The following is a 15,189-nucleotide window of genomic DNA, read 5'->3' on the forward strand; positions in this document are numbered from 1 at the left end:
AGAATGAAATGTATACTCTCCCGTTTCACAAAATGTGTCATTTTAAAGTTTTATTTTTATACATATATTAATTTGTATAGATTTCCTCTGTACAATGATTTATATCTGTACAGACATCTTTATGCATAGTGATATACAAATGTACATATATTTTTGTGTACAGTTGTATCAAACTAAAACTTCGAGCCATAAACATCTCTGTAATAAATTGTACGCATAAAATATGCATGCAATGTATTTGAAACTATTAAACATAAACATTTGTATATATATATATATATAGCTTAAATCGTACATATATATATATATGTACATAAGAATGTATGTACATATATAATTATATATATTTAGACTATTATACAGTTTTTAAAATTATTTAACAAAATGCATATCAAACTATTGAGAAAAAAACATAGACATTTTTGCATGTGAAAGAAATTAGAAAAGAAAATTACATTGACAAATATCTTAATTAATAAACTGAAGGGGTGTGTAATAAAAAAATAAAAAAAAATAATTAAGTAAAAATTTATTATTTTTCTTTTCTACACAAAGCTAATTGAGAGTAACGAGAGTTGGAGAGAGGGAGATGAGGGAACCCATTTTTGTCTTTACCCAAATTCTGCCTTACCCCACCTCATTTTCTATCTCACACTCTTCTTATCTCACGCACAGTGTTTTACACCCATTTCACAAATTATAAATAGTATTTGTACTATATTCCTAATTAGTTTATGAAAATGTACTATAATGCCAACTCACCCATTATTTATTCGATTTGCGAAATTTTGTTATATATATAGAGGATTGTTTTTTTAAGTACAAGAGATAGCATGCATGTGTTGAAGATATTGTAACGACTAAAAGTCCTAAAAAGCTTGATATGATTGGTTTAAATGATTTGATCGTATATTCGAATTTTGCAATATTTTGATAATATATACTCATCTACACACTATATTATAACTTATAAGTGATTGATATATACGATTTATGAACCGATCTATATATGTGCAAAGAAAAATGATAGATGATAATGAAATTTATAGGATTGATGAACGCGGTTTGTTTCTTGAATTCTATATACATGTGGTCAAGAGAAGCCTTTATGTTGATCAGTGTAAGAAATGTTAATGCAAATAATAATTATTAAAACTATATTGTACAAGTCAAAGCCTACGACATGATCTCTCTTCTCCACGTATAAATGAACCATGCACTGATCAGTTTTATCGTCTTTGCAAGCTAAACACACGACCAAAACCACAAAACATAAACACACCAAAAAAGAAACATGAATAATAACATTCTTAACTTTAGGATAGATCAGTGTCTACTACACTATGATCCTTCTATTAACACTGTCGAAGCCGAGATGTACAATACCGTGATTACAGAATCAGAATCATCTCAATTTTTTTGTAAGTTATTTACATTTTTTTCCTACTAAATGTATATTTGACCTATTCAAAGTTTAAATTTTTTTATTTCTTTGTTTCTTTTTGAAGTGTACTCCAATGCACCAAAACATGATAAAAGACGGTCTCGGAGAAATATTCGGACGACGCTCCTCAATGCAAACCCTAGCAATTTCCGAGACATAGTTCAAAAGTTCACCGGACGTTCTTCCGGCATTGATGTATCGAATGAGAGAAAAGGACGTCCGGTGACGTTAGACTTCAGGTCGCCGGCTTCGGTTACTAAACAAGTCATTTTCCCTAGCTCCGGCCATATCCAAAATCAAGATTGTGCCATTGAGACGCACGTGGCTGATGATGGGGAGAGTAAGCAAACGGCGTCGTCGTGTGAGATTGGCCAACTAAGTGATGACTATGATCAAGGTAATTATGGTGGGACGTGTGATGATTATGTTCATGATAATTATGATAATCATCATAATGATGATCTTATTATGAGGGAATACTTGGAAAACATGAGTAGCTTTAGTGGAGTGATTACAATGGATTTAGAAGAGTTTTACCCTGACGCGGTGATGGTGGAGGAGTTTTTGATGAGAGATCTCGACATATGATTCTTTTTTTTTTTTAATAGATTATAATAAAATTATTATGTATGATATATGATGATAAGAAACATTAGGGTAATATTGATATTAAGTGATATTTGTTTTTTCATGTATTAATTACTATCCATTCTTTAAATAAAGCATGTGTTATACTTTTGACATTTTAAAAGTTTCCATTTTATTCATATATAAAGAAATAAAAAAACAAGTCAACTCTTGGATTTATGTTATTTAATTTTAATGTTAGTAGAGCACCTCATGTGAAATACCTAAAATTAAATATAAAATATGTTTTTTTTTTACATTTTTTATCAGCCAATCAGACACTGCCACGTGCCGTCGCTCATTTGTTTCTTCAGTCGCCATAAGAAGAAACGATTCTTCTACAACTAGGTCCTTCCCAATACTTTTTCATTCAATTTTGGCTCACATTAAACATAAGCACTCTAGTAAGAAAACCCAGTGGAGCTGGTTTAAGTGACGATAAATGAAATAAGTCTTAAGAAAGTTAAATCCAAACTACACAATAATTTCTTCATAATTCTTTATGTTTCTTAACTCTGTTTCAGAACTATTCATTTTCTTGTTTTTAACAAATGAAAAAACTCTTCGTACGTACCAAATCTTACGACTTGGTCAAGCAAACTTCCATATGGTCAAAGTCTCGGACTAATTTAATAAGTCAACTTGGTGTATCAATCAACTGTTGTTAGAGTCCTTTCACATTTCATAGAAAGCATAGTGTATCATCGTATCATCAAACTTAATTAGATGTTAATTATTCTAAGTTGTTTTTATCTTTAACCACAATATAAGATGTTATCTTCTCATCCACTCTATATACTTGAACCGTACGGATAGAGGACAAGTTAACAAAATTTGTAAATAATATATAAACCCTAAACCATATTACAATTTGAAACGTTAAACGTTATACGTCATGGTTCCTCTACACGTCTTAGAAAATATAATACGCTTTTGTTGTTCTTTGTTTGCGTAGCAAGGTTTGTAGAAATCATATATATATACACAAAAGTTTTAAGAGTATTCAACGTATATACATCTATATACGTCTCTCATGTATGTATTAAAAAAATTGAATAAACTGAGCTGTGAGTTATAAAATCTCTGTTTTGACTTGGTCAAGGCAAAAAATGAATTAGGTTTTCATATTTAAATTGTGTAGAGTGTAGAACAAGGAAACACAAAATAAACAATCTTCATTTTCAAAGAGAGATGATCATCATAATTATACAATTTCGAATTTCATATTCACCGTTGGATGCTAAAAAAAAAAAAACATGATCTTATAACTTATCCTAACGATAATACAATATACGAAGCACGGCCCAATATAATTAGTTGGGCCTGTTAATCTAAAGTTAAGGCCTACTAAGAATTAGGGCTTTTTTTTTTCCTTATCTCCACGAATTCTCTCATCATCTCCTTGAAAAGTCTCCGGCGACACAGTTCACCGGAACTCGGAGACGGAATCAGATTCTTTCCCATTTAGTATGAAACTATGAATTTAATCTCTAGAACATTGACAAGAGTAGTCTCTTCTTCTTCCTTACTCTACCATTCGAAGCTCCCCACTCAAAAATGGGTGATCTCGCAGCAAATCCGCGTTTTCTCCGCCACCATCGTCGGAGATGGAGGAAAGAAACCTCGGGCTAAGGCATCAGTGAAACCACCGCGGACGGCGGAGAAAGAACTGACTCCGCCGAAGAAGATTGAGTACAAGCCGGAGATTTCGAATTGGATCAACTTAATTGGATTCGTCGAACAACCTGTTGAAAGCGGCCCTTGCTCCGATGGAAAATTCTGGGCTGGAACTATGATTTCTCAGCGTTCGGGTTCAAAATCATCTAATTTCTGGTACTTTTGATTTTGGAAGTATGAATGTGTTATAGTGAAACTGTTGTTAATCAAAGTTTGAAACTTTCTCAGGATTCCGATTATATTCGAAGGTGATCTAGCTCGAATCGCAGTTCAGCATTTAAAGAAAGAGGATCGAATTCATATTTCTGGGAAGCTGTTCATTGATTCACCTCCTCCCAATGTGACATATACTCAATCCAATGTTCAGGTGACTTCTTGTTTAGGAATTGAGTTTGATGGAATGAGTATTATAGAGAATAGTTTCTTGGATTCATTTATAATATATGAAGCTCGTTCATAACAGGTTATGGTTCATAATCTTAACTTCGTACAAGCTGAAACTTCTCCGGTTAATACGATCTCATCAACCGAAGAAGATGTAACTAGTATCAAGAAACAGCAGTCACCACCTGAAAAAGAAGTAACCAGCATCAAGAATCAGCCAGGTATGTATTTATGTTGTGTGTACCCATGTTTGTTGAATTTTCTGTAATATTTTGTATTTTTCAACTAGTGGCTCTGCTAGATCATGAATAAGTCTTTGAGGAGTTATGTTTCTATCTTTTTGTATAGTGCTCTAGTCAACGTGATTCCATTGGTAATATCTCTTGTATACAAGGATTTGCGACATTTGAATTAACAGATACATTTGAGTTAAGAGATTTACTATATCTTATCTTTCTAGCAAGATCCAAAAATGTAAAAGTCATAGATGAAGAAACCTCTAATTCATGGAAGCACCTTATTGAAAATCCTAAAGAGTGGTTCGATCATCGTGGGAATAAAGCTAACGGATTGGTAAACTCACTTTGGTTCGAATTCATTTTTTCTCTCAGTCATGTTACTTGACATGTTGGACTATAAATCGTTCGGTTATCGATATCTCCTTGTGTAGGTAAAGCCAAAACATCCCGATTTCAAGAGGAAGGCTGGTGGTTTATCTCTGTGGCTCAGCACAGTTCCTGATTGGGCTTTGCTAAAACTCGACGAGCTTGAGTTTGATGTCTTTGTCCCTAACGGAGACATCAAACTGAAACAACTTAAAGGTAAATTCTCCTTTCAGTAAGTATAAGGTAAATATTGGCATTTTTGTTACCATGTCGTTTTATAAAATGAGCTACCCTGAGATATAGGAGAGGAATCTTGGAAGGATTTGGTTCAGAACCCAGATAAATGGTTTGACAACAGATCAGAAAAGGTAAAATATTGCTCTCCAGGTTATCTTGAAGAGTGAAGACACTGGTCTCTCCTCATATATCTTCTTTAGCAGCTTCCCACTAATGTTTGAACATATTTGTAGACAAATGTGAAAGCTCCTGACTTCAAGCATAAAGAGACTGGTGAAGCACTGTGGATGACTGATTCTCCTATTTGGGTACTCTCGAAGTTACCACCTCTAAAGAAAAACCAAGAAAGACCTCTCATGTCCAATACAGTCTCGCTGCATAAAAGTAAGTTCTTCTTTTATTAGCAAGTATTAGGCAGGTATGTGGCATTTGCAATTGTCTCGCTTTTCTAAAACCAGCTTTCGTGAGATGTAGAAGAAGAATCTTGGAAGAACTTGGTTGAGGACCCGAGTAAATGGTGGGATAACAGAGTAGACAAGGTAATATATCATCTTTGAATCTTTGAAGACACTATTCTCTTTCCATTTCTACTCTTATGTTCATTTTTGAATTTCCTGATAATGATTTTGAACCATGTGTAGAGAAACCCGAAAGGCCCTGACTTCAAGCATAAGGAGACAGGTGAAGCACTGTGGATAAGTAGTTCCCCGACTTGGGCACTTTCAGAGTTACCACCTTTAGAGAAGAACCAAGAAAGACCTGTCATGGCCTAGTTTGTCTCGCAGCCTTACGCTGATTTTGGCCACCCACTATGTAAAAAGGCCGCATGATTTTGTTTCTCCAGTCTTATATAACGATAACTTTTGGCTAGGACCTCTTGAGGGTTTTAGTATTTTACTATTTACCTTGTCAGTAAATAACTCTTAAACCCCTTTAGTCTATTGCAGAAAATCTTATCAATGCGACGAAATTTTACATTTTTCACTCACTTTCAAAGTGAAAGCTCAAAAAGGTTTTCACTTTTTACTAATAGTAAGCATCAGACTTCATGCTGACTTTGACCTAGAATAACTTCACAAGTTTGAGTCAGGTCACATCAAAAAGAACATATAAACTATACAAGTGAACTTAATTTTTCAAAATGAAGTTTATTATACTACTCAACCGACAAAATTTGGCTCAATGGTATATTACCACAACAAAAATCTACTTTCCTTTGAAGCTGCAAGCTTCACAATTCCTGCATTGCTCTAATCTGATCCTTTATTCTTTTCTAGTAGAAACGGAAAGAAATGAATCATCTATTTAACATATATACAGAAAGTGAGAGCTGGAGACTTCTGTTATCATGAGCTATGAGACGAGCAAGTTGTGTAATATGCTCAAGAATTTGGTTTTCTGGTTTCAGTGGGATTTGCAGGATTGTTGCTACTCCCCACCTGCTACATTTCTCTGATCATCTAGTTGAAATGTTTCATTCTGCCGGTGTCCAGTAACACCTTGTGCAAATCCTGGATTTCCTGCCGATCCATGTGCAGGACCATAGTATCCACCGTTCTGCATATTATAATTCACTGGTTTCACTGCAGATGTCCCTTGACTATAACTGCCTGGTGTTGCTTGATTGTAGTTTCCATGGTATGGAGGCGCTGGTGCTCCCTGGACTTGATTGTAACTAGCCTGATATGACGGCATTGCACATCCTTGACCTTGCCATTGTCCAGGAATTTGAGTTCTTTGTCCTTGAATGTAACTCCCCTGATAAAATGGCATTCCACATCCTTGACATCGACATTGTCCAGGGAATGGAGTTGCTTGACCTTGATTGTAACTAAGCTGATATTGAGGCATTTGATTTCCTTGAACTTGAGGGGGTCCAGGATACCACTGTCCAAACTGTGCAGGGCCATAGTGTCCACCGTTTTGTGGACTGTAATTCCATTGACCTCCTTGGTTGTAATTTTGTTGGGGCCCTTGGAGAAAGTTACCTTGTGGTGGTCCTTGGTTGTAGTTCACAAATGCCCATTGACCATAATTTCGTGGTGTTACTTGGTATGGGGGCACTGGAGCTCCCAAGCCTTGACTGTAACCCACCTGATATGAAGGTATTTGACCTTCTTGGCCTTGTCCTGGTACTGGATTTCCATGGCCTTGGTTGTAACTCCCTTGATATGGAGATAATAACTGACCTCCTTGACCTTGCCCGTTTCCAGGATTCCCATTTCCAAATCCTGGACTTCCTACTCCTTGTGCAGGAGCATAGTTTTCACCATTTTCTGGAGTGTAATTCCCTTGGTTGTAAGTTTCTTGCGTTCCTTGGATAAAGTTTCCTTGTGGTGGCCCTCTGCTGTAGTGCACAGCTGCTCCTTGACCGTAATTGTTTGGTAATCCTTGGTATGGAGGTGTCTGAGCTCCTTGACCTTGGCTGTAACCCACCTGATTGGAAGGTATTTGACTTCCTTGACCTTGCCATTGTGCAGGGATTCGTGTTCCCTGGATTTGGTTGTTACCACCTTGAAATGGAGGCATCTGACTTCCTTGAGCTTGTCCTTGTCTTAGGGTCGGGGTTTCTTGGCCTTGCTTGAAACTACCCTGAAATGAAGGAATTTGACTTTGGTGACCTTGTCCATGGGTTGGTATTTCTTGGCTTTGCTTGATACTTCCTTGGAGTGAAGGCAATTCACTTCTTTGAGCTTGCCCTTGTCCCACAGATAGAGTTCCCTGGCTTTGCTTGAAACTCCCTTGAGATGAAGGGATTCGACTTCCTTGACCTCGACTTTGCCCTTGTCCTGGAATTGGTATTCGACTTCCTTGACCTTGCACTTGCCCTTGTCCTGGGGTTAACATTCGAGCTCCTTGACCTTGCCCTTGTTCAAGAGCCAAAGTTTCTTGCCTTTGCTTGAAACTCATCTGATCTGATGGCCTTTGATTAATTTGAGCTAGCTCTTCTCCTGAGGTTTGACCCTGATCTGGAGTCGTTTCACTTCTCTGCGCTTTCTCTTGTCCCTTCTCCAGAGAATCAAAGCCTTCTTTAGTAGGGACAGGAACTGGCCCAGGAGTTATCACTCCATTCTCATATTTATCTCCTAAAAACGAAACACCAAAACAGTTCAATAAAACGTATCTTCCCCACACTGAAGATATAAGACTACACAAAACCAACAAGAAACATATATATACCTCCATACACCTTATTCTCAACATCAACATAAGAATCAGGAATTATGTATTGAACCCCAGGCAAATCTGTTCATAAACACCACAAAAAAAAATGTCAACAAATCTACTAATTTCCATTGGAACAAATGCTTTCACATATCACTCAATCATCACCTCTAAACTTTTCTACTTCTCCTATTGTCATTGTTGCTTGAAACCCTTGGTAACTCGTTGTGCAAATTGCATAAATCTTCTTCTTAGCTTCTTCCAAACTGAATCAATTCTAAAATTGAATCAACTGAAAAAAAGAAAACGAATTTGATGAATTCGATTGAAATTTACAAGAAACACGAACCTTATACCAAGTCCTTTAGCACAAGTTTGCTCAAAAATCGAAATCATTTCATCTCTAGACGGGAAATTATCTTTGGGGAAGTTCATTGTGATTAACCAATGATTGAAATCGCATCCTTCGTTATCAGGGGCGAACGAATCTTCTCCGGTGTAAGGATCGTACTGATACTGAGTCGTCGAGAACAATCTCGCCGGAGATCGATTTAATTCCGAGGATTGCTTCACCACGGATCTTTGCGGTAATAACGATGAGACAATAGTGAAATCGGAGGGACGAGATAGACTGAAGGATCTTTGAAAGTAGGAAGGCGCGGCGACTAGAACTCGTCGGAGACGGTGCAAGAGCATGGCCATTGATGCCGGAGATGGAGAAACACCGGCCGGAGACGTTTTTTTACTTTGAAATTTTCAGATGTCAGTGACTAATGGGTTTAGGGTTTTTCGTTGTGTTTTTGTGTTTAGCGGAATAATCTATGTTTTCACTCCCGGACCGGACCAACCAGATAATCCACGATCCGGTCACTTCTCCAGTTTGAATATAAACTAAAAACCGGAAACCCCCATGTATATTACAAGCAATCTAAAATGGGGAAAAATATTAAATAAATTTTAATTAATTAACGCGTGGTCGAACTCGGTTGGCTCAATAATCCGGTGATTTGGAAGATAGTTCGGTTTTTAAAATGTTGGAGGAATTTCACCATATAGTCATATTTTTCGAATATCTTTTGGAAAATGCTATTTTTTAATTTTTATTTTTAAAACAGCCATATTTCATCTTTTTATGCAAATTGTATAAATTACAAAATTGACCTAGATAATAATAACATGAGTTGAATTAAAAGAAAGAAACATGCGGGTATTAACCGCAATGTTATGTAATAAGATATCTTCGTCCAAGACTGATTGAATGAAAAATAATGAGTTGTATCCTTTTTGCGATTCTCCTATAATTATCCCTCAAATGCTGTTTAAATCCATTTTTCACTAAATCTTATACCTCTTGAGATTCGAACATCGTCTTGATCTTAAGACTCTAAAAATGATACTACCTTTTAAGTGGCGGAACTAAAATTTGTTGCTTTGCTCCAATAACTGTCATGGCTCACTCCTTTTTTTTGTTAACAAGATCAAATAGACTGAAAACTATGCTGTGATACCAAAATGTTAGAACATAAATGGTAGAACAGAGCTATGATACCACAATGATGTTAGAACAGAGGTGTCTAGTAGAGATTTGAACCGATAACTAGAACAATTTTGCTGAATAATTTGTTTTTTATATGATAACTAAAACTGAAAGAAGTATATATATTTAAAAGAAATGTAACTGACATCCTTTATATCTTACAATTAAAAAAAAAAAAAAACTAAAACCTCAAGTATTTGAAATCAAAACTCACAATTATACTCATTTATTCCCGTTTTTCATCAGTCATTGAAAGACGATTCAACAGCGGCCTTCTTTTAGGAATACAACCTATGGAACAAAAGTAACGAACAAAGTCTCCTAGAGTATTCTTCATAAGAAAGTTGGACTTGCAACGAATTTTACAGTTGTTGCAGAAAGGTCGAGTAACATCAATGTTGGGAAGTACTTCAAGACTGGGATAGACAAGTCCTATCTTCGTATAGTATAAATCTCCAAGTACACAATTTATATGGAGACTGACACCACACTCATCACAAGTGTAGTAACATACTCTTGGATCTGTCTTGGTCTCACAAATATCACACCACAAGTCACCGCTCGATTTCCCAGAATCATGGCATAGTGAAAGGAAGTGATCATCACACCTATGTTTTACCTTTTTTGGTAAAGTAGCGCACCTTATGCATAGAGCGTACTCGCATACCATACAACTTAAAGGCTTAAGTATGTCTGTGCCGCAAGCCTTGCATTGTTTGGTATCTCCCAAGGTCCAATATATAGGATGTGGATGCAGATCATGGTGAAACGGCTCTGTTATGGAACTACAACGGACATCATACTTTATATTACCTTTACAACCATTTTTTTGATGGCACTCATACCTGAAACCATTAGAATAAGTTTCACAAGCTCCGCATTTATCTACATAAACGTCATCTTTTCGAGCCCGTAGAATAAGTTTATGGTTGTGCAAAAAATGGTTTTTCTTCCGAGGAAGACTAGCACATGTTTTGTGAAGGCTAAAATCACATTCCACGCATTTGTAGCATGGATTGTCGTTGATAGGAAGAACGCAACCTCCACAGCGCATAACATCATTATCAAGAACATAATTCTCATCCAATCTGAGAACATGTTCTTCATGACTAAAATGAATTATATCTTTTTCATTAATTACCTTGAATGGATCTTCGATTTCTTCATCTTCTTCAGGCACATCTTCGAGTTCTATCCCATCCCACACTTCTTTTCTTGTTGCACATTTTGAATGAACAGCATAACTACTAGGACAACGGAAGCATTTGAAAGCTCCGTAGACCCAATCAATCGGCTTCCGGCAAACTCCACATTCCCAAATGCCTTCTCTTTGACCAAGATGAAAGGTATGAGAGATGCGATGCTCATGACGATTTATGGTTATGACTCGTGGAAGATCAATACAGTCTTTGTGGATCATCAGATTGCATTCGATACATATATAAGGATTGCGGTCGCCTTCCACACCACATGCATTACAAGTAAATGTGACTAGTCTTCCCAAGAGGAAGAGGCTATGCTTGTGGTGCTTTGGTTGGAAGATAGTGCGTGCTGGTGGTTGTTGCACACACTTTGCATCGATCCATATGTTGCATATAGTGCAACTAGCAAAGATAAACCATAGTTGTTGTTGACAATAATGGCATCGTTCATTGCCATTTGCATCGAGCATGGAGTTGAAAACCATGAGATGGTGATTACACTGAGCTGGGTTGTTGAGGAACTGGACGATACATGCCTTGTGCAGATCCAATTCGCACTCCTTGCAGAAATATACGATGCCAGGTTTCGGTCTTCCGAAGCACAAATCGCAAGCATGTCTCTTTAGGTTCTTAACTGTCATAGGGTGAATATGAAACGGCATCATGAGTTCAGACATGTTGTTAGGCGATTTTACAACTGATTTGGTTTCAGATCTGTTGGCTGGTCACGGATCTCGGTGGTTGGGTGTTTGTTTGAGCTACTTCCCCTTCTCGCCGCCGTGCTTGCCTTTCGCTTCACCGTATTTGAAAATTGTTTTCTCGGAGACTCGAGAATTGCGGGAGTGGTTGTCTTCTTGCGATCTATTCCGGGAGGGAAGCGCCGGGACAGGTTGCTCCGGCTTTGAGTTTGTTGTCGAAGTCCAAGCCGCAAAGGAGTCTCCCTTGCAATCGCCGGAGCTAGTAGGTGTGTTTTCGTGCTGCCATCACCCAGGCGCTCAGATCTCGGTTTTGGTGTTGTCGCCGGAATTTTTCTCCTTAAGCTGTAATTAGAAAACCAATTTAATAACATGCCTACTTGTATAATTAATAACTACAACCTACTTGTACTTGTATAATTAATTAAGCTGTAATTAGAAAACCAATTTAATAACATGCCTACTTGTATAATTAATAATTCCGAGGATTGTGAAACCTTCACCACGGATCTTCGCGGAAATAACGATGAGACGGGAGTGAAATCGGAGGGACGAGATAGAGTGAAGGATCTTTGAAAGTAGGAAGGCGCGGCGACTAGAACTCTCCGGAGACGGTGCATGAGCATGGCCATTGATGCCGGAGATGGAGAAACACCGGCCGGAGACTTCTATTAGAAAATGTCAGTTGGTTTACACAGTGACTAATGGGTTTAGGCCTTTAGGGCTTTTCGACTGGTTTTAGTAATTAATATTTATTTGCAAACCCCTTATGTTGTAATTTATTTTGAATCATAGCTCAAAGTTTCAGAACTATAATATTATCCCAGGTATAGTTCTTAACTTCTTATTGGGCCGATCTTTATCGAGTTCGTATCATTTGGGCTATGAATGAAACACCCGACGTCGTTTTGTATTTTTGCGCTATTCATAACGTAGAGGTTACAATGTTCTCTAACATGAGTGCTGTTTCGTTTTGATAGTTAACCATGGCTTTGGACAGGACAAGCTAATTAAAATGGAAGAAACCTTATAGACTAAAGAAGAATCTCATAAAATGTATACACTTATAGCAAAGTATTGAAATTGTCAGTTTAAATAAATAATTTGTAAGAAAACCAAAGAAATATCATAAATGCTGTCACAATCTCCTAAAAAAGTTTCGAGAAACCGAAGGTGTATCAAAAAAACCCTAAGCCTTGGATGTCTCATGACGTATAACCCAAGCAAAGTCATTACCAGTTTCATGGAGACTATGAGAATATTACACCACACAAAAACTAGACAAAACATTGAACACAGAAACGTTTCCCTTGCTTACCGAATAAAACAAAATTCAACAAGCTTTAAGTCCTGAGACCTCGACAAGCTTAAGGTTGTACCATAGAGCCAATTTAGGTCCGAGATATATCCTTCTCTCAACCTGAGACAACTTTTATCTCACATTTCCCTAAGTACTCTTCTAAACTAGGCACCAAACTGTCTTTTCAAACGGCTTAAACGCAACAAACATCATATTCTCGTTCCAAACTGTACTCATGGTCCGTACGTGTCTGCGAAACCTGACTTCTCACGATAACATTTCTTACAAACCCTTTTACTAAAACCTCCGGATTCGTTCTGTTTCCTTGCAATGGAAAAATCTTGAGCCTCAGATACATTCACTCGCAGATAGATACACTTAAGACCACGCAACCATGCAATGCGTTTTTTTTCATGTCGATGATGATAAATTAAGGGTTAAATAATATGCAAACAACAAACTATATACTAAGATACCAATAAAACTATATACTAGATATGTTTAGGAATGTGTGTGACACCTATATGCTGTTGAGAAATCACCGCTAGCTCTACAAATTTTTCTATAAATTAAATATTGTCGTAAGCATGCACAAATCAACCTTTATGTCTATTTTTGATGAAGCACACAAGCTGGTACTGTCTAAGTTGAGATATGGTTATCTTCACCCATAAAGAAGAGAAAAACAGGAAAAAGCATTTCAACGAAGTAGGCAATGCGACAATCTAATCCTTTAAACTTTCCACTTATAACATACTTCTAACATTAGTTCTAGCCCATGATCCCAGAAGCAAATTGTTTGATCGTTGTATGTTGGAGTGTATGCATTTTGATTTCCAAAAAAAGTTGTCAGTTTTGTATTATGATCTCTAAAAATGCATAACAGATCTCATAATTTACCATTCATATTGATTCTCTTCATGTGAAGTGTTTGATAAAGGGCTTAAACGGACAAAATGAGTAATATGGCCACTAATTTTTTTTTTTTTTTTTTTTTTTTTTGCATATAATTCTTTCTTTGCTACTTATCTAAAATTTTCATCAAAATGGTCCATAAAAATGCTCTCCGTCTAACTATTGTTCGTTTCAGTTTTTGGATTGTTCATTAGAATGATCATATGTGTGTTTGGTTAGTCTACATCTCCATCTAGATAATTTTAGTAAGAAAATGACTAAAATTCTCATGTTTTGGTTTAACAATATATATTTCAATCTTAAATATATTAATCTTTAATCTAAAATATATTCAAATTATGTTCAAATTATGTTCATCATGTTAATCCAACCATCTATTTCTATATAGTTGACAATAAGTGCTCCGTTGTGGGACATATAGCAATCATAAATTGAGACAGGGACTTCTATTTCAGCAAAGTGGAACCAAATTGAATGATTTCTATTTGTCTCCATGTCGATGAAACATGTAAGATCTCTACTATAACTAATGATGATTGCTACAACCTCTCAATGTATAGATTAGGAGAAGTAAAAACATGCTCACTAGCTTTTTTGGGTTAAACAGTTAGTCATCTCAATCGATTATAGTCTTTTTTAAGTGATTAATAAGTTTATCTCCTTGCTATTTATTCAAAAACAAAAACAAAACAAAAGTTACATTCGAACTTGCAGTCGGATTTCCAAAAAAAATATAGAATTTATTTTAATTTTACTAATTATCTTATGTTAGTTTATTTAATTATTTTTAATATCAAATAAGATAGATTAATTTATATAATATGCATATATAATTTGGTGATACAGAAGTTTAGTTCTTATTCATTTACAGTTAGATGAATTGCGTCGAGTTAAAATTCGATTTATTATGATAATATATAATGTATAGCAAAAAGTAATGTTGATTTGTATTTATTTTATAAAATTGCGTATTTATGCAAGCTCTAATCTAGTTGGAAATAAAGGTTTCTAGTAGTTTATATTTTAAAAATAAATTGGAATAATTTTGGTACAGTTTAGAGAGATATACCATTATGAAAATTAATTATATTATAATAAGTTGAATATAATAACCCATTTAAGTGATCAAGAATGTCAAACTTTAATCTGAAGGTGTGTTTTAAAAAAAAATGCATATTTAAGTTATATATGTAAATCTTAATAAAGTGAAAGCTGAAGTTCAAACATTTCACAAGTGGTCTAATTTGACAAACAAATAATTTTCGTAATTGAATATATATATATATACACCAGATGAAGATTTGTTCATTAGATATATATAGATATATATATATATATACACACACACACACAAATTTCTTATAGAACATCTTCAATGTTCTCTTCTACATAAAAAAAAAA

General features: G+C 35.7%; 4 protein-coding genes across 6 annotated transcripts; 2 read left to right on the plus strand and 2 right to left on the minus strand.

The window, feature by feature from the left end:
- The first annotated feature begins 1,023 nt into the window (after positions 1-1,023).
- Positions 1,024-2,032, plus strand: LOC17875738. The gene is made up of 2 exons (XM_023781859.1): positions 1,024-1,063; positions 1,509-2,032. Exons 1-2 carry the CDS (start codon positions 1,024-1,026, stop codon positions 2,030-2,032), a joined length of 564 nt encoding a protein of 187 aa, XP_023637627.1.
- A 1,435-nt stretch (positions 2,033-3,467) lies between these two features.
- On the plus strand, positions 3,468-5,953 carry LOC17875725 (protein OSB3, chloroplastic/mitochondrial). Of its 2 annotated transcripts, none has more exons than XM_006280423.2 (9): positions 3,468-3,904; positions 3,977-4,115; positions 4,212-4,353; positions 4,593-4,705; positions 4,803-4,953; positions 5,041-5,105; positions 5,208-5,358; positions 5,449-5,513; positions 5,616-5,953. In XM_006280423.2, exons 1-9 carry the CDS (start codon positions 3,549-3,551, stop codon positions 5,745-5,747), a joined length of 1,314 nt encoding a protein of 437 aa, XP_006280485.1. In that variant the 5' UTR covers positions 3,468-3,548; the 3' UTR covers positions 5,748-5,953. The 2 variants fall into 2 exon arrangements, with proteins under 2 accessions (XP_006280485.1, XP_023638728.1); XM_023782960.1 differs by having other exon boundaries at positions 5,452-5,513.
- A 117-nt stretch (positions 5,954-6,070) lies between these two features.
- On the minus strand, positions 6,071-9,000 carry LOC17874918 (multiple organellar RNA editing factor 4, mitochondrial). The gene is made up of 4 exons (XM_006280021.2): positions 8,489-9,000; positions 8,308-8,405; positions 8,155-8,220; positions 6,071-8,060 (listed from the first exon to the last, which is right to left on the minus strand). The coding sequence occupies exons 1-4, from the start codon at positions 8,839-8,841 to the stop codon at positions 6,403-6,405; spliced, it is 2,175 nt and encodes a 724-aa protein (XP_006280083.1). The 5' UTR covers positions 8,842-9,000; the 3' UTR covers positions 6,071-6,402.
- Positions 9,001-9,754: 754 nt separating this feature from the next.
- Positions 9,755-12,379, minus strand: LOC17875691. Of its 2 annotated transcripts, none has more exons than XM_006281668.2 (2): positions 12,038-12,379; positions 9,755-11,918 (listed from the first exon to the last, which is right to left on the minus strand). In XM_006281668.2, the coding sequence occupies exon 2, from the start codon at positions 11,553-11,555 to the stop codon at positions 9,903-9,905; it is 1,653 nt and encodes a 550-aa protein (XP_006281730.1). In that variant the 5' UTR covers positions 11,556-11,918; positions 12,038-12,379; the 3' UTR covers positions 9,755-9,902. The 2 variants fall into 2 exon arrangements, with proteins under 2 accessions (XP_006281730.1, XP_023633582.1); XM_023777814.1 differs by lacking the exon at positions 12,038-12,379 and having other exon boundaries at positions 10,442-10,521; positions 10,818-12,029.
- Positions 12,380-15,189: the final 2,810 nt, after the last annotated feature.

This window comes from Capsella rubella, unplaced genomic scaffold (assembly GCF_000375325.1).
Source record: "Capsella rubella cultivar Monte Gargano unplaced genomic scaffold, Caprub1_0 scaffold_8, whole genome shotgun sequence".
NCBI classification, from domain to species: domain Eukaryota; kingdom Viridiplantae; phylum Streptophyta; class Magnoliopsida; order Brassicales; family Brassicaceae; genus Capsella; species Capsella rubella.